General features: G+C 44.6%; 1 protein-coding gene across 2 annotated transcripts in view; it reads right to left on the bottom strand.

Moving 5' to 3' along the window:
• Nucleotides 1-22,234, bottom strand: part of ELAPOR2 (endosome-lysosome associated apoptosis and autophagy regulator family member 2) — a 112,917-nt gene extending 90,683 nt beyond the window's left edge. For both annotated transcript variants that reach the window (XM_072858370.1, XM_072858379.1), the window contains exon 1: nt 21,857-22,234. In XM_072858370.1, the coding sequence (XP_072714471.1) occupies nt 21,857-21,979 (123 nt within the window). In that variant the 5' untranslated portion in view covers nt 21,980-22,234. The remainder of the gene's footprint in view (nt 1-21,856) is intronic.
• Nucleotides 22,235-26,764: the final 4,530 nt, after the last annotated feature.

The following is a 26,764-nucleotide window of genomic DNA, read 5'->3' as shown; positions in this document are numbered from 1 at the left end:
GCCAATGGTTAAGGGCTGTAGCATATTGTGTTGTGCGTCACTGTTGGAAACGTGGAAAACTCAGAAGCAAGGCACAATTATTTATAGGCTGCTTAACTTCCAGACAGTAATGCAGGTTTCATCCCCATCCATTACCCTATACAGTCAGAGAAGACAAATAGCTGCAAAACCTAAACCATGCACCTATAATAAGAAAATTCAGATGCAAGCCCCAATTCTCCTGATTGCATTGGGAGCTTGGGTTCCCCTGGACACCCAACGGTCTGAATTGACCCTGCTGCTCTCAAAATCACGACGGCAGCTCGTGTGCCCACCATGGCTGCAGCCGCCTGCCCACAGCACAGAGTCAGCTCCCACTCCAGTGGGCGAGCACCTTCCCAATGGCATCAGAGGGAGCTGGAGCTAAGAGGAAAATTACACAGTGTGCTTCTCGTGGAAAATTAACACAGAGTAGCCTTGCTCCTAAGAAATGTTAGTGATAAAACGCTAACATTATTTAACACCATTTCATCTAGCCTTACTGATTGGAAAGTTAAGGCAGCAATTTAGGCTTAGTCACAAAAGGGCATAATTAAAATTTCACTATGGATCCACCTAAGTATCCAAAGCGCTTCTTATCTGAATGTTCGTTCTTGTTCAGATTATGGAGTCCAGCACTCCTATCCGTAATTCCAGCTCCTTCTTAACTTACTCAGACAGGGTCAGCACGTGTACAGGACTTTGCGTAAGTCCTTTGCTTCCTCATAGGCCATGCCAGCATGGGGGAAGGGAGGGAACACTTACGCACCATCATATCGCCTCAAAATAATTAGCTCAAAGACCTAGAGATTGATTCAAAAGGCAACATCCAATAATGGAGAGAGAACAAGCCATCGTTAAGTCTCCAGGTTCAGTAGCACATCACTTAATCCTAAAGGCAAAATAACAACAAACGAGCAAACAATTTCCTCTATCATTTTATTTTTAATACTTCTCCAGTAACAGAGAACAGGACCAGATTTTACCACTGCTAACTAACTCTGCTACTCTGGGAATAAAAGGCAAATACTGTGCTACCCTGCGTAGGAGGCTGAGAAACTGAGATGTCAATTTTCCCCTTTTGTAGAATTAGAGGAAGAAATTATATCAGGTCATAACGTTGAGTGAAAATAACAGCTTTGACACTGAAATTGCCCAAAGGCAGGAAAATGCTGCCCAATACTAGAGGTGAAACATTTGAGATAAAACAGTGAGGTCATAATAATTACAGACGAAGCCCTCAAAACTGTCACCGTATCTTTTAAAGCACAGCTAACTAATCCTCTAACGAGGAGGTGCGAGGTACAAAGTTACTACCTCTCCCCTTAGCTGGAGGGCTCAGGGAACACTAGGATTATTTTATGGTAGATATTCCAAACATCTTCCCATCCAAGTGAGGTGTTTAGGTAGCCCCCAAGCACTCACATGCTTTGCTTAACCACTCCCATGCAGTGATGGGGCTGCCCAAACCTTGGGGACCGAGGGGGACTGGCACAAAACTGCTCCTCCATGGCTCAGAGCTGATGATGATAGCTGGGGCACAGCACATCTCTGGAAAGGCAACAACCACAGCACAGCATCCAGGATGGGGGGGAGAGCGGTGAGGAGGCACCACCCATTAGGGCTGAGCACTGGGGTCAGTGTTAATCATGGGGACACTTGCATGGCTGAAGCTAAAAATCAACCATGCAGGGCAATGTAACTAAAACCAAAGCTTTGAAGAAGCTTCTGTCATTCAGGGTTTTCCTAGCAACTCCATCTGGGTTTATTTTCCTCACTCTGAAGGTGAAAATGAAAATCTATTTGAATCAAAAATAGATAAACCCTGAGAGAATTCAGAATTTGTCCTAAAAATGGACAGGATCAGGATAGAAGTAGTTCAGGGTTTTGTCCAAATGAAAAATAACATGGTAATATTTTAACAGGAGTCAAGCTTTTTGTGAAAATGCAAACTTGCCCTAAGATGCTTGCTTTAGACCTACAAGCCAAAAATTTACCATCTTTGCCTGTACCTCTTGGCTTATATCTGTCTATTGACTGCAGGCAGCTCCAATACATTGGGGAATGCAGTGCTCAGTCACATCGCCACCAGAGAACCCCATCTCTAAGGCCCAGTTTTATAGCTCCAACTCAGGCTCTCATCTGGGTGCAGACTTTCACACTACAGTTTTGGTAACCTTAAGGACACACCATAACAACAGATGAAAAACAAGGATAAGGCTTTCAGAGACCAGTCTAAGTCCACTCTCATTTCAATCAGTAGCAGAAATTCCACCCATTTCAATGGAAACTAAACCAGACGAACATCAAATCCTTTGTAAAACCTTTCCCCTCCATCTCCCCAGGACTCAAGATGTCATTTTTTTCCATCATTAAAAAATCCACCATAATCAAGCCAAATAAAAGGTCCTGAGGAAACTCCAAACCTTGTTCTGACAACGTGCCGAGAAGATGCAGCTTTGCAAGCTGGAGTAGGAGAGAGGCCCGGGCTGGTACCGTTCTCCATCGTGTGGGCAGGGATCTCAGCTGTGAGCAGGAACCCTGTAGTACCACGTAGCACCAGCTCAGCCCAGGAGCATGGGAGTATCATTATGAGGCAGGCTCAAATGGCCATTTTTCAGAACCAAATGGGAACAATCCTCTCTGAACTGCAACCAGATGCACATAAACCACTCACACCTTCCATTATTTTTTGTCTGTAAAATAAGGCTAGAAAATACCTGCTCTGCTACAGAGCCACTGCAAGAGAATATGTATAGCTTACCGTGAGGCATTGGAGTATTGCAGGATGGGGATGCCCATGTATGTACCACAGACAGTCAAGAACTGGTTTCCCACATAGTCTACAATCATTTAAGGTTTTTCTCCGATAGCACCAAAATTCATTGATTTTTTTTTAATGGATTTTGAATTCAACTCAATAAATATTGGTCAGCAGAAATAACATGGATCCTCCTTTTGCATAAATGACAAAGACTTTCTGCTCTTAAACACTCTGATCACACACTGTGTTTCGGATGCCACTGTGGTAAATGAACGGGGTTATACTCTCCCCACCTGCTGCTCACCCCAGCTCATCCCTTCTACGCCTCTCCCACGCACAGGGTGACTGGCTCATGTAATCCCTCCTTCACCTGCATCACTGAAGATGAGCCAACATACCCCTCACACATTTTTAAACTCAGCCCGTAGAGGGGTTGGCAGAGAGATGGAGATGCCCTTCCAGCCAGTAAAGCTGCAGCCAGCAAGCCCTAAGCTTGTCACAACCCTTTCTACAATAACTAGTGCCTTGAAATCCAGCAGTATTCATTGGATTACTACAAAGAAACTTTACAAGAAGGAAAACATAAGGAGCTACCTAGGTAGGAGAATATATAATATCATATTATATAATTTAGTTTATAATATAAATTTATATAATTTTGGTGCAAAAAACAGCCCAGCCAACCTCCGGCCAGCCAGTCTCCAGGACAAGGGAGCAGTTCAAATGCTGCAATGGGCTGCATTACCCATTCCCACCTCCCCCTTCTCTACAGCCCCTGCTCCTGCCAGGACATGATGTACATGATTGTTCTGTACTGGACCACATCTAATCCCTGGACCACATCTAATATTTTGCTAACCTTTGCTAACGTTGCTATGTGTTAATTTGCCTTTCAGGATTCCCAGCACCAACCCTATGTATTTCTAATACACACTGATCCAGTTATAATGCTTAAACCACTTGCGGTCTTGCTCTTCTGATCCATAGGACCTTTCTCAAAGGGTTTTGTAGTCTAAATACCACATTGGATTTGATTGTAAGGCCAGATTTTACCACTTCTGGCCTTAAATAACAACTGCTTTGGAGGACATCAGCTGCTTTGATGCCAGCATTGTTTTTCGTACGGAGCAAAGAAATCGGTGTGATCATTTTGTCACAGCTCTCCCACAGAATTCTTTAAAACACTTTACCCTTTGTAAAAAGATGCTGAATGCAGTAAGACACAGCCAGACCTTACTTATAATAGACTTGTCAGTGGCACATTGGCTTACTGCAGGGTAGCAGCATGTCATCTTCTGTCTCTTTGAACTGTAACACCGAGCACTTACACTGCCTTTCATCCTCATAAAGCTCTACAAATATTAAAAGAGCCCAAAGGACGGTTCAGAGCCTTCCTTATTGAAAATTAACCTCTACGAAAATGAATTCACGGTGGCTAAGTCCCTCTCACTTCTCTGTTTTCTTCCCAGGAGTGTGTCAGTGAAAGTCCCCAGCACAAGGGCTCTTGGAAAGCAAATGTTAAACCCCACAACATGGGATGGGAACTCCACCACCCGGTGAGAAGACAGAGCCAGAGGGCAAGCCTCATGTCCATTCACACTGCACCATGTTTCAGTTTCGGCTTCCCAGGAGTCAAAGCACGCTCTTGAATGCATTCACACCTCACACCCTTTATACACCTCCAAGACACAACTTCTCCAGCTCTCTAACTTCGCCACTGTTCACCAGCATTGCTGGATGAACACCAACAGAAGAAGGATGCATCCATCTCATCCCATTTCAGCTGTCTACACAGTGGAACTTCTTGTGTGGTCAACAAGCACATGGCGAGGATGCACTTAGTACAGGATAGGGTGGCATACAGGTTGGAGATGGCAGTGTTGCCCACTGGAGAAGCACCGCTCAGACAGCTTAATCTCACTCCATTTCACACACTAAAAGAAGCCCAGCAACTCAGATACTAAAAAAACCCCATAGTGTTTGCACATGTTAATTCAGATTGGGGTTTTCTTTTACAGAAAACCTGATCATTACATTCTGAACAGGCAGAAGTAGTTGACCCTTTCAAACACTTGCTTCACACACTTGCTTCATTAGCCTGTAACATGTGGTTTCAACTCAGTTGTCCGGTCTTTCTTCTCAGGGAGTTTTTCGGTGTCATTTACTAGGCTGAAGTTAACTAACTCCACAACCAAAGCAAAAATCCTAATGATTCCCATTCTCACATCACTCCTCTTTCTTCACCATAGCCATCATGTCCTTTTCTCACAAGAGGAGGAGGGGTGTGAGACTGCTGAACAGGGTAATGAAACACAAGACTGTCCTAAAGACCCACTCTGTATAAAGCTTCACAGTCATCACTAGCAACTTAAAACAGAGCCCAGAAGGTGGGTGCATTTGAACATGATATTACATCCATGTTCACACCTAGGTCCAGCCTACAGAAGAAAGGGCTGTGGTGAGGCACATCCACCCAGTCGGGCTCCACAGCTTGGAAGGAGGACTCAAGACTTCCCCACTCCTCAGTGTTTCCCTCCTGTGACACCCAAGTTTCCTACACAGCCTGTAGCAGAGACTTAAAGGTCTAATACAGAAATTAAGATTTAAATCAAGGCAATTGTCAGCAGAAAGGTGGAGAACCCCCCTTTGACCCAGGTATCCCTCCAGACTGCCAGGCTCTCCTGGAGATCAGGAGGACATTTCTGATGAACCCAGAAATTCCAGGTTTGGGTTGTGGGGTTTTTAACCCTTCAGTCTCAAAACCTACCAAATTCACCTGCACATCTCTACTGTTTCTCAAAAAGATTTTAGACAATGGTGATCAGGAAATCGTATTTTTTTCAGTGAGCTCCTAAATCTTTTGAGAAAGACAGTCAGATTAAAGAGAAAATTGAAGTGAAGAACATGGTGGTAAAGGATGTTTATAAATATATTTATCTTTGTTGTCCTAATGTTATTGAGTCTTTTAGTCACCCAGAAGTAATATTTGGACAGGTTTAATCCAGTTCCATAAAGTGCATATTTTTCCATTAACTGCAATGAGCTTTCTGTGAGTTTTTATAATTTTCCTCTTATATTTACAGCCAAATAAATATAGTTTGTCAAACTAAGAATGACTTTTATTACTACCAATCTATACATGACAACTGTTCTTTATTATTCATGACAAGAAAATCTTACAGTTTAAGGGTTATCCATGCAGGGTTGTTTTTTGGTTTGTTTTTTTTCTTCTTCTAAGAGTCTCACTCACTACAAGCATTTAAATGCACATGTAATAATATTTTAAGTTTAATAAACATACACACAACTTGCTACATGGCTAAACTTCTTTATTGATACTTTCACTATCTGTGGCAGCACATCTGTGATTATTTTACACTACCCTACAAATATTCACCCCACTGCCTCATATCACTTTGTTTCCACACAGCAAGAATCAGCTTTTCCAGGAGTTATGAGATCCCACTGTTTCCAGCCTTTTCAATGATAATGCCTTTTCCTGAGGTTATCTCTTCCAAAGCAGGAAGCCCTATTTCAATACTCAATAAAAGGATTTAAAAATAACATTTTTTTTCACTTGTTCTTGTTTGTGACAAGACGTTTTCAGGTCACTGCATGTGCGTTTGTGGCAGAGAACAGGGTCACTGTGGTACTAGGCACATCTTCACCTCAACCCAAAAAGACCAATCCCTTAAATGCCTTGCTGAAGTAGGCTCTCAGGGCTTAAACCTGCAATATTGAAGCCAACTAGCTTGAAAGATCAAGCATTAACAGAGATGTTAGGCTTAAGGAAAAAAATGTCAGGTTTAATGCCAATATTCACGATCCCATGCAGGCCCATCAAAAGTAGAATTAATGGACTACAGCTTTTTAACTATCAATATTTAAGCATCCTATCCATAGCTTAAGTACTTGCTTTGTTACCTACTGGAAAGCTATCCCTTATTGATTCTTTTATATCAATAAAAAAAGGTAAAAAGAGGTGTAGTGCCTCCCACTTCTGATTTGATAGTATTTTTCCTCCTCCACCGTCATAAATTTCTACCTACAAAACTATAAATAAGAAAACTTATAAATCCTCATGTTTTGTTGTTTGGTATTCAACAGTCAGAGCACAAAGCAAATAAGCAGCCTTGCAGAGGGAACAATGACACATTGACTCCACATGCCACTTTGCGAGTTTCCACATCCTGCTTTAGCCAAGAGCTGCAGGCGATGTCCATGCTGACTACTGAAGGGTCTTCCAAGACCACCCACATGATGACACTCTTCCGTGTTCCCTACAGCAAGGAGAGCTTTGGGTAGTGGTGGAAGATGTTCCCCAAAGTGCTCCGAGACACCAGGTGCTCAGGCACAGCCCATGTGTCATCAGGATGGACGGTCCCCAGCTGGCCGGGGACCTACTCTCTACCACACTAACAGAGCAGCGTCCAGACACATCAGCAGAGAACTGTTTGCACAAGGTCACTTCCATACACACAGACCAGCTTTTGTTTTCAGGAAAGTAAATTTTAGTGCCTATTATTCACAAACATCAACTATACGGTATGTCTTATGCAAACATTGTGTGCATATGGACACTAGATAAAGCCACCCACAGGATCTCAGTACAGCATACTCTAATTCACACACACTAGCACTGTGTAATAAACCAAAACGTTCTCCAAGAACAAGATTCATGTTTCACTGCAAATATGGTTAGGCTTTTTATTCAGAGCTACACAGTTATTACAGTTGAGAAGACCTGACAGTATCAAAGTTGATCACAGTTCTAATTATAACTTTTAATACACTGGATTTTATTCATTCCTCCTCCTTTTCAACCTTGATGTTTTATTCCCAGCTATTCAAGGTTTAAGACTCGTAAATGAAAAGAGAAGCTTCTGGTTTTTTGAGTATAGGTGTTGCTGACTGTTGCTTATTCAGAAGGCAATCTGCACAAAAAGAGTTCAGGGTATAACTATTTAATAGCCCAGAAGCAAATCCCAAGAAGGCAATTACCTAAGGTACCTGCAGCATCCCAACAGATGTATTAAAGCCACAGGGAAAATTGCTGAGCTTTTGTTTGTGAAGGTGTCAAGGCCATCAGGAGGTTCCAGACCTGAGATGGACAGCAACCAGATGCGTCAACTGTTTCAAAGCGAGTGAGCAGATCTCGGCCCCAGGCGGCCTCCGCTCAACAGATGTACAAGCTTTCCCCAGGCTTCCCTTGGGCACTCAGCTTTCCATCCCCCAAGACAACTTTTTTCTTCTTATTTCTGCCCCTTGCCCTCCTTCTGAATCCCTACACCAATGCTGTGCCCAATTTCAGCAGTTCCTTAAGCACCAGCCAAGTGAACCCCCTTCTTGTCATGCCTTGTCACGTCCTTTCTTTATCAGATGCAAGACAAATGATAAATTTGGGTCCTTTTTTATATTCTCAAACTAAAGGACACAGCAAAAACCTCACTTCAGGTGCTCCTGAGATGTGGAGAGTCAACAAACTAGAACTACATTAGACATAAAACAGCTGAGTAGGGTAAAATAATTTATCTCAGATGAGGACCTGAGCTGGTAATTTCAGTGGGAAAAATATGTGTATGTACCTGAGAAAAACAAGACAGATGAAGCAAATGTTAAGGTAAATATTACAGCATACTTATGTATAAGGTTCCTCCAATCTGAGTGAACCATTTAGCGCAACATAAACGTTTTTGGGTATGTGCAAGTGCATCCTAGAGCCTGTGCATCTCCTTCCTTACGGCCACTACCTCACTGAGCCACTGCTCTGAACCAAGTTTAACTTCTGCAGTTACAGTATCCATGGGAAAAACACAACTTCAAGGATTCAGTTCACAAACTATAGCCAAACCGGCCGTGTCATCCTTGCAGGGCTCCCAGCAGGTTCATGTGGAGCAGTATAAAGGTAATACAATTTTAGTAGTTGTCCACTTTAATCCAGTGAGGACCTGAACTATGGCCAGATTTAGTCACCTGAGGAATCAATGTGGCCCATTTCATTGCATTTCCTCTCCAGTAGCAGAGTCCCACAGCAGCATCCTGTCCAATCATCTGCTACACCAATTAAATTTTTAAAAGCATACAAAAGAACATAACCAGTTAGTCTTTAAACGTCTGCTGAATGTAAACAGAACAAAAGAAGTATTTTTATGAAAACCCACAAAAGACAGCATGAAATGAGCACCAAACTGACTTAAGATTTAAGTATTTTTAAAGAACACCAGTCAATGCATTTTTTTCAACACTGCACCTAAAGGAAAATCTTTGGTTTACTGGAAGTAAAAGGTTTAAATTCAATACTATATCTCAGTTATGACAGAGTATTGACTCTCTGCAATTCGCAGAATTCCTTGACCTTAATCCAGCACGGTATTTAAGCATGAACATCATCTTAAATAAGGCATCGGTTTTCAAACTTCAGTGGAATTATTCATGTGCTTAAAACCAGGCACATGCCCGAGCATTTTGCAAAGCTTCTGCTCCTGCCCCTCTGCTGTCAGTTATCAGTTTCCATTAGGTGTGCGAGTTTTCATACGACACTAGGCAGCAGAAAAATATTAGAAAAGGAACAACACTGTTATTAGAGGGAAGTCTGGGTGATGCTCGCTCATCTGATCTTGTATCATTTTTCTGCCCTGTCACCTCCTCCACAATTTCCTACCAAATGCATTTGCTCCACATTTCCTTTTCCCTCTTGAGAGATGTTACTATATGAAAAAATATCCGCTAGCTATTTGGCTTGCACAGGGCAGGAGCAGGGTACAGCTGTGAAAAGCCCATCCCTCATTTCCTTGTCACTGTTGACCCAGGTCTGTGTGCTCTTGTTGTGTTCCTCAGTCAAGCCATGGGGAGGGATGAGTCTGGCTCACTTCTGAGCTCAGCTTTTCCCTTTCAGACCTTGACTTCCTTGGAGGCTGAATTTTAGGTACAGCTGGGGAGAGATAGAGTGAAATAAACCTTCAACGTGGAAGGGATTACCCCAATACAAAGGCTCCTCTCCCAGTATATATAGTCCCCAAAAGAAGAGAGACAAGAGCTACAGGTATTAGTCACTTCTGTGTCAATACAAATGATTTGCACTAGAACTTGAACTCGCATAATTTCTTCTAGACAGGATTTTAACTAAAGTGGTCACATTGACAGAAAACATGTTTATAACCAGGACTTTAATTGTTACGCTTACATATAATATTGCAAAGTAAGGATTCTGATAATGAAGAAAAGGTGTGTTTCTTTCTCTGAGCCTAATTAATCCTTGGGGGGAAGTAAAAATAGAAATATTTTACTGAATTTAGGCTTTGCCAAAGCTGCATTTACTTATATGAATATCATGACCAGATACTGTTTTTTACAAATACAAATTTAACTCAGGAGTCTTCTGTGTGGGGAAAAAATTGCAAAACCAATACCCACCAGACTACAGAAAGACTGTGAACTGTTTCCTTCTCCCATTAGTTGTTTTTCAGTGTATGCTTTGCTGCCAATATCGCAGCATTTTATTTGTTTGCTGACCAGATGGCTGAATATTTTCAAACAGGAAAAGAAAAAAGCAACCCATAGCAAATAAGACAATTTTTACAATTTTTAGCTGAATCTTCATTGATACTCAACTTTGGGAATGCTCCATGTTTTTATGAAAATTCCATTTTGGGGGGGACACGACAAAAAAGAGACTGATGACACCTGTAACATCAGAGGGAGGTCACATTTGGGAGGTTTAGCTCAGGAACTTCTGCCTGACTTGCAACCACTTGTATCAGGATAGGACCATGCCCTTTGTGAGTGCTTAACTCTATTGTGTGTCTGAAATAACCCTGTTCATTGAACAAAGCAAGATCTTAAATCACAGCTTGACAAGAAAAATATGTAACCGTATATTCTTATGAGGAAGCCTCATCCAATATTGCCCTCTTGGGTTGCCTCCAAGCCCACAGAGTCCGTTTCCACTGCGAGAATAACTAATAAATAAAACCAAGGACAAGCTAACAGCCCAAGGCAGCCCGAGCTAAGCAAATGATGGAGAAAATGCATCTTAGATTTAACTCAGCCATCAGCTATGTTCAGCTCCTAGACTCTTCTCTGCATGCAGGCTGCTAACCCCAGTCAAAATGATCTCCAGTAGCAGGGTCTAGCCAAGGCCTGCTCAGTGCACACTTCGTCTGAAGTCCAGATTTACCCATAGGCCCAAGGCAGCTTTTTAGGAAGCTACAAATCCAAATTGGTTAGCATTTCTAGCAGCCAGATGGTGCCTGGAGCTACAAGCTTCCCTCTCGTGTAGAACCAAGGCTGGGTTGAGGTATGAGCTGGGGGGTGACAGCAGTAGGCAGAGCTTTGGTTGCAGCACCATTAATCCCTCTTCAAGGGGCAGGGTAATGCATTATCGCAACGCTGTATCAGTCAAATCAATCAGCAGTGACCCATCAGCCCACAGACTGGGGGGAAAGGCAGGACAAGGAAGAGATCACAGTTTTGCTCAGGCACAGTTCCTGAGCTGTCCCTTGCTATTGATTGTGCCCGCGAGATATGATCCAGTCTGCAACATGAAGAAAGAAATGCATTCATAGCTGGTTTTCCTGCCCGGGTAATGCAGTCAGCCTGTAATCATGTACATTGTAAGCAATCATAAATTGAACACCCGCCTTTTTGCACTGGGAAATTAAATCCAAATACAAGGTCTAGCCCATTTGACAAACAGTTGCAATAAATTACAAGCTGATCATTACATGCAAGCTTTACATGTTAGATTTAATCCTGCATATATCATAGACAAAAATTTACATTGGCATAAGCTTGGTGTTAATTATTCCCTGGATAGGAAGGGACTCTGCTGTGTGACAACATGCCCTTGGTAGGAAGCTGCTACAAGGCAAAACAATAAAACTCTTTACTCACAAATAGCTCTCCAGAACTAAGGACCAAGGCTGTGCTCCTGCTGCGTTACCATTTTAATTCAGCAGTTCAGAGGCAAAGATTTAGGTCCCTTCTCCAGTGTAATCAGGTCACTGCAGAGACCTAGCTCCACCACTGCCATGTCCCTGCCTTATCAACACACCTTCACCCCTGTGGTTTACAGAGCACTGCAGAGCAACCTCATAGCTTGTGTAACAGCTAATGTAATTCAGTTATGGTAGAGATTAATTCCACTGATGGGTCCAGATTAATTTTATTTTACTTTAGATAACTAAAAGTTGAACATCTACCTGACATAAGCCGGAGTCCCTCTGTAGTCAGTGGAAAAAGATGGGCACATTCAGCAGAAAAATCACACCACCCTTTTAGGATGGGAAAAATTAGTCTCGAAGGGTGATTGTCTCTGTCTTGACAACTAGACATTTAGGTCAGACTAGATGCCTAACTTGCACAGTTAAAAGCAAGATAAGTCCTTTTCATGGTATGAAATGCTGGTTCTGCCCAGTGCTCAGCTACTTCCACAACACCAGGATCTCATGCTTGGACTATGCATGGATCACTGGAGCAAGTTTTCTGTTCACACTGATTTTCTGCTGTCCTGAAGAACTACAAGGGTGCTATGTGCCCTCCTAACATGGTAGATATTCAAGTAACTGTACCCAGTTATAGTCATCCCATGACAAAACTCATCTTTATTGTCTAACTGGAGGACTACTGTGGGAGTTCATCCACAGCTTCTACTGCAGTGTCCCATCCCATGCCAGCTTTCACGGGCAAATCCATGCCAGGGAGCACACTAACAAACCGAGGGGTGATCTGGACAGTTGGGGGACCAGAGCTCTTTGGGCCTGTCATGTTTAGCTGGCTAGAGACTGCCTATGAAAGCAGGATATCTCCCCAATAATTTACTTTTATTTCCAGCACTACCCAGGAAATAAAAGGTGCCACTGGGTCTCCCCATCAGACTATCTACAGTGTAAATGCTAAAGTTGAATAATAGCAAAGTTTGTTAATCAAACTGTACTTTCACTGAGTCACATAAAGCCTCCCAAAACCTCGAGTCAGGCATCATTGCTTCCACCCCACCAAATTCATATGACTTATTTAAGTGCCACAGGACCTTAAAACACTATGCAACTTAGCTCCAGTTCATTTAACTTTCCAGATTTTTTGCTTGTCAAGGTTGACATTTTCCAACTCTTCTCTGCAATACTGAGGAGCTGACTTACCTTTTTTCCCTCCCCTTTTTCAGTGAAAGCTGTGATTCCTGCATAACCACATGATGAGGCTTTAAGGAAATCTTTTCCCTTGTTTAGCAGAGCAGTTCAAGAGATTAGCAGGTCAGTATCGCAATGGGCAGTGCTGCAAATCAGCTTTTTTTTTTAATTTAAAAGCTGGAACTAAAAAGCCATGACTCTTCAGAGAAGCCAGCAAGCATTTAAGTAGGGTTGGCTTTCAGTGCCGTTAAAAATACTGCAAAACAAAAAGATACAGGAATTGATTCTTTTTTACATGATGGCTCCTCTTAGCTAGGGTGAATGGGAATCTGATCATCGATCACAGCTATTTCAGTAGGAGTGCAGGGCTCAGTGCTGAACTATTTGTGATACCTGGTCTGTGCATCCCTAAAGGGATGCTTTGACACTAACAGGACACGTTGCTTTGGTGCAGGATTGAGCAACACCTCTGGATCCCGTGCATCTCACCGTGCAGAGGCTAACACAGAGCACAGCAGGCTTCCAGCCAAAAAAAGGAGAACTCAGAGTCCTGGTGAATCCTATAGTCAGCATCAGAACCAAGCATTAATCGACAGAGTCACCCTGTCTGGTCTTCTGGAAGAGGAGACAGTTGGCCTGGGTTCCGGTGTTACTTGAGCAGCTCTAGGGGAGACAGCCATTACCTTACTAACCAGGACACTTGACATTCATCACAAGGCAAGACAAGCTGCTCATCAGCAGGTCTGCAGGGCAGGTGCTTGCCAAGAAGGGTGCGGTGTGAAGAGCTGAATAATTTCTCCACGCCAATTCTACTGAGCAGCCTCCCTCCCAGCATCCCTGAGATGCACATCAGCTCATATTCCCTCCATGCAAGCATAAATCCTGCTGTAAAGGAGTATGGTTAGGGCCCCTGTTTCTTTCCTTTCAAGAGAAGTCTGCATTTTTTAAAAATTGGATGAAATAAGACCAAACTAAAGAGAGAAGAAAAGAACTGTCTTGGGAAATCTTTCTTTTTCTTCATTTGCTTTAAGGAACCACAGAGCTGGAGATAAAAAGCAGCTAACCAGAAACAAGCAGCATTTGATCAGCACTGTTGACCTGCCAGCAGGAGGGAGCCATGGATATAAAAGCCTGGGAAAAATCAGAAGTCATCCATTTCTGACGTACATCTCTCAACAGATGTGGCACCACCCCTACATGCGTATAAAACACGGCCGGCCTGTGTGAAGATCTTCCTTTGAGAAACTTCAGAGAGTAAGTACAAAACCAGAAGGGTTTCACACACCACAAGAAACGCTATGAGAAATTAACACTTTAAGAGTCAACAGCTGAGGTCTAAATCACCTTTACCCTTGGGTTTGCTGCTAAAAGTTGCCACCTCAGTGCATTTTAGTTTTCGGGGACAGTATGATCAATTTAGACACTGATTTCTCTGCTATTAAATGTATACTGTACTTCATCAAGCCAGCAGCAATTACGTTAATGGCATCTTCAGGTTTTGCACTCCCCATCGCTTCTTCCTCTAGCTTGGTTATCTGATGCATTTCAATTTTCTGACCATATTCATTACACCAAAAATACTTCTAAGCATGTTCAGGTCAGTTCCAACCTCAGAGGGAAAGTTCACCCTTTCCCCAAAGCAGGGTTTTTTCATCAAATTGGATTATAAGATTAGCATTAGTAACCCACATTGGTAATTATTATATACAAAATAGCTCTTCTGGCTGTGTCTACCCTGGTAACTAGAAGAGGGCCAGGGATCTGTCCAGTGTCGCAGACCAGCTCACCTTGTTTACGTGCATCTCTTCTCCTGATGCTCCTGTACTTGGCAGGACGGGCATATCCTTTTAACCAATCCCAAACACCCTGAGCCACTTTCCTGTGGATTATCCCTGGAAAATATTTGCAGCTTTAAGGTGGAATGAAAATCTAAACAAATGAAAATTGAGCTTCCCAGCATTTTCACCACCAAATAATACAGTTCCTATCATTTTTTGTAGGTACTTTCCAATAATCTTGAAGTATCACCATAAACCATCTCTGTTATGTGTTGTATTTCTTGACCATGAAACACTAACAGATAAGAGAGGTTAATGCCATATCAGCAAGGGAAAATGGGATGAGTGACTTGCCCCTTTTTTGTAGCAGTAAAAATTCTCTGTCAAAGAAATTTTCTAGTTGGGAATAGCCCGTCATCTTTTTCTTTTTTTTTTAATTGAAAACATATCTTACAGCCAGCAAATACCTTTCCTTGCAGAGATGGCACTTGCATCTCTGAAGCCAGAGCACAGACCTCCACAACAGAGAGCAACAATCCAGTTCTTTCACACCTTTAACACATACACGTCTCTCATTTTCTTCTTCCTACATCAGGAAATACAATCCCCTTGCCATTATCTCTGTGTAAATCCAGGCTAGCTCTATCCGACCAAAATTTTATGTTCTAGAAATAAAATAAGAGGGGACCAGCCTTGTGCCTGGTGGGTCCCAAAGCCTCCTGCACTACTTCTAGTCCCCCAGAGTCTAAACACTGAGTCATCTCTGCCACTCACCCAGCTGAACACTCACCCTCTCCTTTTTTCTTTTTTTTCTTTTTTTTTTTTTTTTTTTTTTTTTTGGCAGGTTAGTTTTCAGCCGAATCAGCGTTTGCTCTGACTCAGCACACAGTGACAGGATCACCAGCACCAACGCAGGGGAGCCAGCAGCTCGGCTGCACATGTCATCTTAGATCACCTTAAATCAGCTGTGAGCCCATGTCCCAGGTGCACAGCAATTACTGTCTGGCACTGTTTATAAAAGTGAGTATCACAATGCTTGTGAAACAAGGTCATTATTAGATTTGGCTAATGTTTTGCAATTGAAAGGTGTTTTTTTTTAAAAAAAAAAGGAAGTTGTCAAAAAAAGGCTTTTTAACTATTCCTCTTCTTCAAAACCAGAGATTTTCTCTTTCAAAAGACTGAAAACCAAAATGTTCCCACTACCAGCAGCCAAAACCTAAACAGATGTTCAGGTCCAGGATAAGAGCTAAAATATTACCAAGGGGGAGTGGGAGGGACACTCTTTTCCAAGTCGGTGTACAAGTTAGGACAGACACAGCCATGCTGGATACCAGCACAGGACCTTTGCAGTAGCAGCCCCTAGAAAACCCTTGGCAATGTCTGGGAGACGCATAAGGACCTGTTCCTAAATACTGTTTCTTTCTCATCTCAAGCATGAGGGGTTCGAGGCTGCCTTTCTTGTTACCAACCCTTATCTGTTCTCCACTTTTAAAATTTTATTTCTATTTAACTGGTGCTTACCGCTTCCTTCAGCAGGCATTGGTAGCAACTTACACATGTGACACAGGGGAAGCCTGCTCTGATGGCATCTCCCCATTGCCCACAGAGTGAGCCCTGCAAGTCCTGATAACCCCTGGCTCTGCCCCGTGGTCGTTGCAGTCAGTGGAAGCCCTGCCAACGTCTTCACTGAGCACAGGGTCAGACTTGCAGGCAAGGGTTTCCCTTCAAGCGATTCCAGCATTTCTGACCCAGGTCATCAGCTGGCATAAAGCAATGCACAGTACTGCTAAATCTTTCCCAACCAACACCCGGTGGAAAATGTGGCCTGGAGGAGGCAGCTGACAACCCAAATCACTGCGTACACCCATCCCGGCACCCGGCTCGCTGATGGTCCCGACCAGCACCATGCATGGAGGTGTCAGGAATCCCAGCAGAGCTCCTGTCCTCGGTCACCCTCTCTAAATCTACTAAAGCTATGAGGAACAAATGAGAAAAAAGAAAAGAAAATCACGGCATTCTTTATAGTTGATAAATACTCATCCTGAATGATCAAGTGGTGTTTGATGGTGGAAGAAATGCAATCTTGCGTTGGTTTAATGTCCACTATTCTTTCGAGTTTATAGTCTGTTATAGCAGTTTCCACCATGCCTAATTTTCTTATACTTTAATCATTATGACCGTGGCTCGCTTTCTATTTTTCTTACCAGCATCTGTCCTCCTCCTCAGGTTTCGAATTCTGACACCTCACCAGTTTCTCCTGTGCTTACCCCCTACCTCCTGCCTTGGTCTGCCTATGTGCTGTGGTGGCGATGCTTACTGTTGCGGTACCTGTATCTCAGCATCTGTCTTCTCACCTTTTGTGCACCTGTTTTCACTTCATCAACTTTATTGTCAGCAGTTTTATAGCATGCGTTTTGCTCTTCTTTCGTCATTTTTATGACTCTCCATCACCATGGCAAATGGAAGCTGTACACTTCTCTTTTCACCTCAAAGACACAAGTCTGCGTAGCAAGAGGTGATAAAAATAATATGATCTGTCTAGGAATCTTTCCACAGCCTCTTCTGCTGACTATGAATTGCTCATAAATTAAGATCTTTCAGGGTGTTTAGAAATCAGAGAATACAACACTGGATCACCCCAGCAGCTGGTATAGGTAGCTCCTGCTTTGTTGCCAAAATAGCCAGTGCAGATGCTTCAGAGAAAGAGACAAGGGTACCAATATGGGACAGCAAGGGAACCTACTTAGAAGGAGAATTCCTTCCTAAATGTTCAGTGATGAGCTAAGTGCTTCAGAGATTTTAAGGCCAGCAGAGACTAAATGAATCCCAGAGATCAAGAAGTCCCAGAGGTTGTTTACAGTTACATGAAAAGAAAAAAGTATTACCTTTTAAGAGTAAAAACATTTAGCCTTTCAAGTGCACAGAAAGCCTTGTTATTTATACCTTGTCCTAAAGATTTGCATCTCATTAATTTTCTCTACCCCATGCACTAATGCATGTTCTTCCTTCTCCTCCTCCCTCAAGTTACTCCCTTCTTACTTAGACAGCATCACCCTGTGCTGTGATCGCTGTATGCTTATTAAGCAGTTAAAGAACAAGTACAACATTCACGGTTCCTGAGTACTAATTATAAGGCACAAAAACACTCTTACATGTTTTATTCTTTTTTTTTATCATCCATCCAACTTATTTCACCATGAGCACATGGGCTGTCTCTACAGAGCCACCCACAATGACCCCAACCCTTTTCCCAAGCAGGTACAGTTCACTTACAACATAAGAGTGTATGAGATAGAGAGATACTCAGATGCCTTCCAGCAGACATCCCTGTTATTCCTGCCATGTATATTTGGTGACAAGCATGCCGACTTTTATCTAGCTTTGTTACATAACATCCTTCCAAGACTGACACGTATCTCCTCTCCATCCTTTACATGGAAAGCCAGAACTTCACCTTGCTTCGCAGGCTGCTTAGCTTAGTACCTGGTATCTTGATTTAATATACTAATATAATCAAAATACTTCACACTTAGCTTAGACACACCCCATTTTTTTAACCTTTTCGCATCATGAAAATTGACATTATTTCAACATATTTAATCCACTGTACTTGACCCAGCTTCAAGTTCATGCTTCCCCTCCCTCCTTAAGACTTCCTTGGCTTTGTCTTGCAAGTGATTTTATAAAAGATTTTTTTCATTGTCCAAATAAATTTCTCCTATCACTTCTATCTTCTCCAGAAGTATTGCAGCAGGCTAGTACAAAAATACTTTCCCTTATAAAAGGTATTTAGCATTACCCTTTCCATTCACTTAGTCACTTTATAATTCTATATTTGGTTTACCTGCCTACTGAAACGGCAGGTAAACCATCCAATGTAGCAGAATCGCATTTATTATCTGTATCAAAACCATATGTGTTTGCTCTCAATCTGCATAGTAACTGAGAGTCGAACAGGGTATATGAAAGAAAACATCCGAGCCAGCAGCTCGGATACTCCATATCTCTCTTTGCAAACAATTTGGCTGAATGGGAAGTAAGAGAAGAGTCACTCAGTGATTTTTTTATGGTTGCACAAACAGAGGGAAAGGAATGATTAAATGAAGAAAAGATCCATTTAGGCTGAGTATCAGTTAAAATGTCCTAAAAGCAAAAGCTGTTCAGATTTGGGTGAGTCTCTAAGGCGACAATGAAGAAGACTCATTCAGTTGAAAAGTTTAGAAAAAGCACCAAACACTGGAAAATAAGATGTAACAAAGATGGTCCCTGCAGTGGCAGGGGGACGGGCATGAATATCTCATCATTTCCATCATAATAGCTGAATGTGTATTTAATACCAGTGAAAAACATGGGTGTCAGCAACTCCACTCGAAGTCATAATTTATGCCACAAAGGAAACTTTTGCATTAATATCCCATTCATCACTGGCATAAGCAGAAAGAGTTCACCAAGCAGTTATTCTTCTACCACTGTCCTAATCCGAGTTACCAAGTCACCAGAAGCACAGGATACAGCAATGGGTCTCCTCAACTTCTGCACCCCAGAGGTACCCCAGCCATCCAAGCCTGCCTACATCTCTTGAAGATGCACGTAAGTCACCTTCAAACTAGCTGCTGGCATCGCAGAGCTTGGGGAAAGCTCATGATGTGAATGGACGTCACAGCCTGGACTGAACGCTGTTATGCCAGAAGCTTATGGCTATATCAATTTACTCCAAAAACCCACGGGAATACTCATTCGAGCTGCTCGTACATTTGGTTTGCAGCACAAACATACCTTTCCTAAGTGCTGAACTACTACAGTCCCTGATGAAAGAAGCCAATGACAAAAAGGTTTCTGGAAAGTGACATTGCTATACATTATTATTTTTACTATCTATGTAATCAGAGCACCATGGAGCCTCAGGCATAGCCAGAGATCCCACTGCTCCAAATGCTGTACCAGTGCAGAAATCTCACAAACTGGCAGATATCCATATTACTCATAACAGTGAGGAAACAGAAAAACAAGCTGTCAAGGAAGGGGGGGGGAAGTGCAGCTAAAGGAAAGATCCCCTATAGATTCAAAATGAACTACCTGCCAGTGCATTAAGCTTTGTGCTTCTCAAGCCTTTTGGGCAGAAAACAGTAAGACCTTCACCGAGTCTTCAAAGGACTGCAATACCCTCTAAAAGGCTGTGCTTTCTCATTGCACGACTTCATCCCTGTCTGAGTCTGCCCAAACCAGAGACAATCACAACGGGAGCTGCTGTGACGTTAATGGCAATACACCCAGATCACTCAAATTAGGCTGAATTAGGGCAAATGGCAAAGTTTTGAGACCGACACTTAATAGCCAGGTATTAGCCGTGTTTTACATGAACTATTAACTTTTGTTCTTCCCTTTTGTAAATCAGATGATCTGCTACCCTGGTTCTTTGAAAGCTTTTTTTTTCCCCCCTCCATCCAGACATGTTTGTAATTATATTCCCTGGGACATATGGTTGCACGGCTGCACACGCACACCAGCACAAGTAACGTACAGCTTTTTAACCATGTGAGTGAGGGATGTCTCTGTCTCAAAGAATATTCAAGTGAAACTGAAGTAAAACAACATTGTCCATCGTTCTGAAGAGAAAGCAAAAGCACTCAGGTCCAGATGCAAAGGGGCACAGGAGTGGGGCTCAGGAAAGAACCTTCACACCTAAAGCCCGGTATGTAATGCTCAGAATACCAGCGCTACATCTTTGGTACCTCTGCTGAGATTCAGCTGTCACTTTTAACCATCTGCAGAGGTTCATTTTTTTAAGCAAAGACTTTAGGATTAGATCAGCTCTAGAAGGTCCTGTTTCCCTTCACTAGCTGAAAAGGGAGATAGGTAATTCAAAGCAGGTGGCTACATAAATCCCGCTCTCTGAGCATGACCAACATTTAAGGGAAACAGCCACTGATTTGGGTATCCCATATGTCCCCCCTACTGCAAGATTTCCCACGCTAGATTAACACTGAGCTCTCCCACTGAGGCTCTGCTACTTGGAAGACAAAAAGTAGATTCAACAGGCAAAGAGGGAATATTCCCCGGGTCAGGGATGCCCTCTTTCACCACAGGGAGGAGACTTGGGCTTCTGCACCCCCAAGGCGAGGAGGTCCCACACTGCAATAGCCCCCAAGCATGGATCAGGACCCTTCACCAGCCAAGTGCTCCGACCTGGCTGCAGTCACCCATCCCCAATCCAGTCTGAGGATACACAAATTATTTCTTGCAACTGCAGTAGGAGAGGGGAGGAAGCTCTGTTCCCGGAGCATCCTCGGAGGGGTAGGAGAAAGGGGACTGACCGCTGTCAACCCACTTGCAGGTTTCTGCTTGCTAGAGCAGTGCCCCAGCCACGGAGACCTGTTTGGGAAGGTGGTACCTAGCCTTCTCACCCCTACACCTACATTTAAAACTCAGGAAAGACCCAGTTGCTCTTGAAAAGTAGCAGAGAGGATCCACCTGCATGTAGGAGTGAGGATGGAAACCCTGGAGCAGAGGTTCAGCCTTGGTCCCCTCCATCGGGGCTCCTTCTGGGCCAGCTGGAGCCGGCCCAGGGCTGGGCATCCCTGTCCGGCCGGCTCAGCTCCCGCATGCTGCACAGCCCTGCAGAGCGGTCCCTGCTCCGACGACACCGAGCCCCTCCTGTTTCGGGTTTTTACAGTAGGAGAAAGGCAGAAAGTTTCTGTCCCCATGTCACACACTCGGCTCAGCCTAGGACACCCCGGGCTGATACAGGGGGGTCGGGACAGCTTCACCACCCCCGCTCCTTACTCCCCCGCTTTGGCACTGATTTAACACCGTATTTAGAAAAGCAGCGAAGCCAGCCGGGTTCCCCCCGTTTGGAGGGGGGCTCTGCTATTTCCACGCACCGGAAGGAGCAGCAACAACCGGGGGGGGGGCTTCGCGACCGACGGCTAAGGGGGCCGCTCCACGCGTGATGCGGGGGGGCTCGGCCGCCCCGCAGAGCCCCCGGCACCACCGCGGCGGAGGGTCCTTCTCGGGGGGTCCGACCCCTCTGTCGTCCCACGAACAGCCCTGGGGGAGCACCAGCAATACCCCCCTCCTGGGGTGCCACCCGCCACCCCAGCCGGTGCATTCCCCCCGCTCCCTCCCGCCCCTAGGATGGGGAAAACCCCAGAGGAGGAGGAAAATCTCACCTCTTCGCAGGGCGGCAGCTGCAGGGCGGCCGCCTGCCAGCCCAGCAGCCAGCAGCACACCCAGGCGCTGCCCGGGTACCCCCGCTCCGCTCCGGGCCGCCGCATCCTCATCCTCATCCTCATCTTCTGCCCCCGCCGCGGATCGCCCGCGCACCCCTTCCCCGCCCGCGCCCGGGGCCGGGGGGCGATCACCGGCCCCTGCCCCCGCCCGAGACCTCCCTGCCCCGGCCGCGGCCGGCGGGTCGGGCTGCCCCTGGCCCTGCGCCCCGCCTGCAGCCGGGCATAACCCCGGGGCTGGCACGGACGGCAGCGGCCCCGCCGGCCGCCCGCTCCCGGCAGCCGGCACCGCCAAAGCCGGGAGGAGGGGCCGGGAGGGGGAGGAGGAGGAGGAGGAGGAGGAAGGCAGGCAGGCAGGCAGGCAGCGCAGGCGCATGCTGCCGAGGCTCGTCCAGCCCCGGCGTGGCAAGCGGGAGCTCGGTAGCAGCCTCCCGGTTGCATCTCCCCAGCCCCAAAGGCTCTGGGGTGGGAGCGGCGCCGGGGGGTGAAACCCCGCAGGCCCCGTCCGGCAGCCCCGGCCCTGCGGGGGGAGCACGACAGCATCGCCCGGTTGGACCTCCCCGGCCGCGAAAGGCTCTGGGGTGGGAGCGGCACTGGGGGGTGCAGTCCCCCTGCCCTGGCCCTCCTGCGGGATTGCCGGCCTGCAGCCCCGTCAGCCCTCGCTTGGCTGCCGGCACCTCCGCTCCCCGTCCCTGGGCATGGCAGCGCCAGGCGATGCGGGGTGCTTGCACCCATCTCCCTGCTCCTCCGGTGCTCAGGGTGTCCGTGTCCCCCCTTAAGGTGGGATCCCGCCAGGCGGGATGTGCGGTGGACCGCTCGCCTCCTCGCCAGACCATGACAGCGACCCTCCTCCGTGGGATGGGAGAGCGGCGTATTTGTGGCCTGACTCGAATTATTATTATCCCCAGAATTTTGCAGACTTCTCCCTCAGTGGTTGCCTTTCAGTCCGGATTTTGTCTCCCCTTCCCCAGCAATGTCCAGCTAGTCATTCCTAACAAAGTGTTTTACTGCCTGAGGCACTGACAGTCCTCTGCCCCCCTGGCACCTCTGCCAAACCCGCTCCCTTTCCTGCTCCCTCCCGTCTCTTCCCTCCTTTCTGCCTCCTCTTATCTAACCAGCAAAACCCAGCACAGACACAGCGCTCCTCATCGCTAGCACATTATGTTCCTGTCCCTATTGATCTACTTTTTCGAACTCCAATACATAGCCCTTTTTTTTTTTTTACTTCTAATTTGTTGAGTGACTTTTTTTTTTGCAATTCTACTGCAATTCCTGCTCACTGTGCTCCAGGTTTGACTCAGCCTTTATACATCTCTTGAAAAGAGATGAGGAGTACAAGGGTAGAGTCAGATCTTCGCCTACGTCGAGTAACCCCTCTCGCCATCCCTAGCTGGTGTCATCGCTGCGACTGTACGCTAACACAAAAATGGATTCATTTGCTCATTTTATGTCATTTGAGGACCTTGCTGGAGCAGTCTGGAGGGAGCTCTGCGACGCTCTGCTAACGGAGACAAGTTTGAAATTTCCCTTTGTTCTCATACTGAGCCTTGCTCTGCTTTTAGCTCTAGCTGGAGGAAGGAAAATGGGTTATCGGTTCTTGCACCGATGGTCTCCATCCCTCACCGGGGTGCCAAATGAAGCAGCTCGTGTAAACTGTTACATGAAAAAGTCAAATTATCTATTCTCTGCTTTATGTTTTGTGCTCCTGGACCAGGTAGATCACAAAGTCAGTCCCAAGGATTCATTGCTCACCTTAACTGTAGGATAAAATCCAATGTTTGAGGAACACTGATTTCAGCTGGAGCAGCAGTTCTCTTTACATTTGCTAAAATAAAACACACAAAGCTGCAGGCACTCCTAGACATGCAGCAAGGGAGTCACCCTGAAAATACAGAGAAGAAAATGATATTGGTTGGAATCAGCATGTCTTTTGTACAAGGAAAATGGATATAAGGTCAACTTCCAGAAAAGTGCACTTCTTGCGGCAGTTGTTGGCCTTGAATAAAAATTCAGGGTGGGAAGCAGACCTGGTGGGGGCTGCTTGCAGAATTGCTTTCTGCAATATGAGGGTTACTGCCCTCAAAGTACTACTCATTCCCAGGGACCCTCAAGAAGGCAACGTGGCCACTAATACAGCAACGGCAGGAGTCAGTTCGAGTGAGCAGACCTCCTGTATGGCATAGGGATGGGTGAGGAAAGCGAGTACCAGAGTGTGCTTTGTCAGCTGCTCTGTCACCCTGTTTTTTCATTAAATTATTTAAATTTAAAACTCAGAATGGGAAGAACTCAATTTACATATAAAAAGCTAGATACTCATCTTCAGTGCTTGCTGTATGTGGCCAAAAATTATTTACTGTCCTCTGTGGGACTTGCTGTCTTTCTAGCAAGAAAAATCACTAAGATCTGAGATGTTTTTTGTCTTGCTTTATGTTTCCAAATGACAGAAAGTCCAGAAATTTCTTGAGCTTTAAAAGCAATGTTGTCACTTCAGTTGCTGTGCTATTTGAACAGGATCTGAAATGCCTGTGATATTAAACCCTGCAAATCTTACCTGAAGGCAGCATGGCAAAAATTCTGCAGTGCATAGTAAGCATGAGGCCAGCAGAAAAAAAGTGTACTATTTAAAAAATTAATCAGCTTAGATAGACATGAATAAATGAGGTGGAGGAAAGCAGTGCTGGATTTGAGAAGCATCATGTAACTGTAACACACAAAAAAAGTAACACCTATATATAAGGCAGCAGAGTTAAAGGATTTTTAAATCTAGTAAAAGCAGAGAGCAGACCATGAACCTGGGAGGTTTGAGACCTGTTTCTGAAATCTTGACCTAATATTTTGATTCAAGTGAGAGGATACAAAAGTAATTCGGAATCATGCAATCTGAGTTAAAAACAATTGCCCTGCTCTGCTACGTTAAAGTACAAAAGAAAAGGAAAGGAAGAAAGCTAAGTCGTAAGTAATAATTTATACTGCAACAACTGTGAGATGTGTTTCAAGCTACACCTCCAGAATTTCCTGTGTTTTATTGTGCCTCTCCATTAGTCTGGTGTAAGTTAAAGATGCTTTTAAAAGTGTACCCTTGTACTGTTGTTGTAAGCTGTGCCCAGAAAAACCCAACAGCTTTCAAGCATTTAGGATCCAGGTCTGTAAATGGTTCTTCCTGACATCAGTGAGATGCTTAAAGTTAATCACGGACTTTTATGTTTGCAGAGCTCAAGCCATAGGTTTCTCCAGTAGCCACTTAGCTGTGGCAGGGAAGCAGCCATATGTCGATAATGTTAATGACACCAAGTGAAAGGGAAAATTAAATGGCTGCCAGCTACTGTTTGGATGACAGCAATTAGTAACTACACTTGGGATTAGTCAGGCCTGTAGGCTGACATTGGCTTTCATGGGAATACATCATAGGGTAAATGAAACTATTTAACCCTTTTTCGCTCTGCTTGCTTCTGATGAAAACTCTTTAAAGACCTTGCCTGCACTCGCATTTCACTGTGGTTTTTGGAAAAGGCAATCGATATGAAGCATTTGAATGGAGTTTCTTTGATGGGACCCATTTTCCAACAGTGGTGACTCTCCACGTGGTTAAACGACATGATCCCCCTACGAGGGTAACTGGTTTTCCCACAGAAAGTAACATGTGCTTTTAATTCGCTAACACATCTATCTGTGGGCTCTACCACAGTGTATTGTGCTCGCACATCTCCTTTTTCTTATGGACCATACATTTTCCTGTATAACCTGGTCATCTGTGCACTCTCCATGAGGGTATACTTTATCTGAGATAAAAATTAACATTCTTTCAAGACGCCATGCCATCCTGGTGCTTTGCTAAGTGCAGTTCAAGATAGCCTTAATATGCTCTTGCTCGTGCACACATTCTTACTTTTAGATTCCCAAACTCTTCAAGCTCTTTGGAAATTCAAGCTACCTAGCAATAACAAATGAATGTTTTACACCTGCACCTCTGGTTCTGCTCTGACTTACTTAGACATCACTTTTACTTTCAAGTCATTCAAGGACCATCATGAGTCCATCCTAGGATAGTCTGGAGAACCATGCTGAGAAAGCTGACATGTCAGGACAGAGGCTAAGCAGTCACAGTCACTATAAAATGGGTAACATTTGCAGTGGGCTCTCTCTCTAAGGTTCTCTTGCAGCCCATGGAAGAGCCCGATGCTGGGATTCACCTCACTTAACTTTGTCACCCACAGCTTGGGGTACTTCAGGGGTACCATTCACTCTTTCCTAAAAAAGGAGTTATAAACGCGTCAGATACATGTTTTAAAGGGTACCCAAAAGTGTCCAGAGCTTGAAGTGATGGTAGCACTCATCAGACGTGTTTTAATCACCTGTTTTAGGAGGAGCTGAATGTCTTTTCTCGCCATTAATTGCATAGGTAGCTCGGATATGAACACCTACACATGGTCAAATGAAGCCCACCCTAGATAATTTTCTGCTGCCTAGCATCCTTTTTAGATGAGGTTCATGTCCTCCAGCTTTAGGTGTGTATTAAGTGGTACATGTCTGACTGGTCTATACTCTACAGCCCCATTTGCATCCAAACCAGAGTACAGCACAGTAAAATGGACCTGGGACAGTGGTTGCCGGGCTATGTGATCTGGGTTGCGCAGGCTTCATCACGTAGCTGTAGCCTCCTTATGTAAATCCACACTTGCAAAAACCCTGCAAAAAGGCTTTCTGGCTAGAGAAAAGTCAGGAGCAGCTCTTACTGCCTTTTCATAATTCTCACTCCTATATGTAACAGTCAGCATTTATCCCTTTCCCTCCTTTCTTAATACCCTTGTTTCTGAATGCTGTATTTTCACCTCTTCTCCCTGGAGATGTTTA

Source organism: Ciconia boyciana, chromosome 1 (assembly GCF_034638445.1).
Source record: "Ciconia boyciana chromosome 1, ASM3463844v1, whole genome shotgun sequence".
NCBI classification, from domain to species: Eukaryota; Metazoa; Chordata; class Aves; order Ciconiiformes; family Ciconiidae; genus Ciconia; species Ciconia boyciana.
Note: the sequence above shows the minus strand (reverse complement) of the source record. Positions and strands in the feature narration are given on the sequence as shown.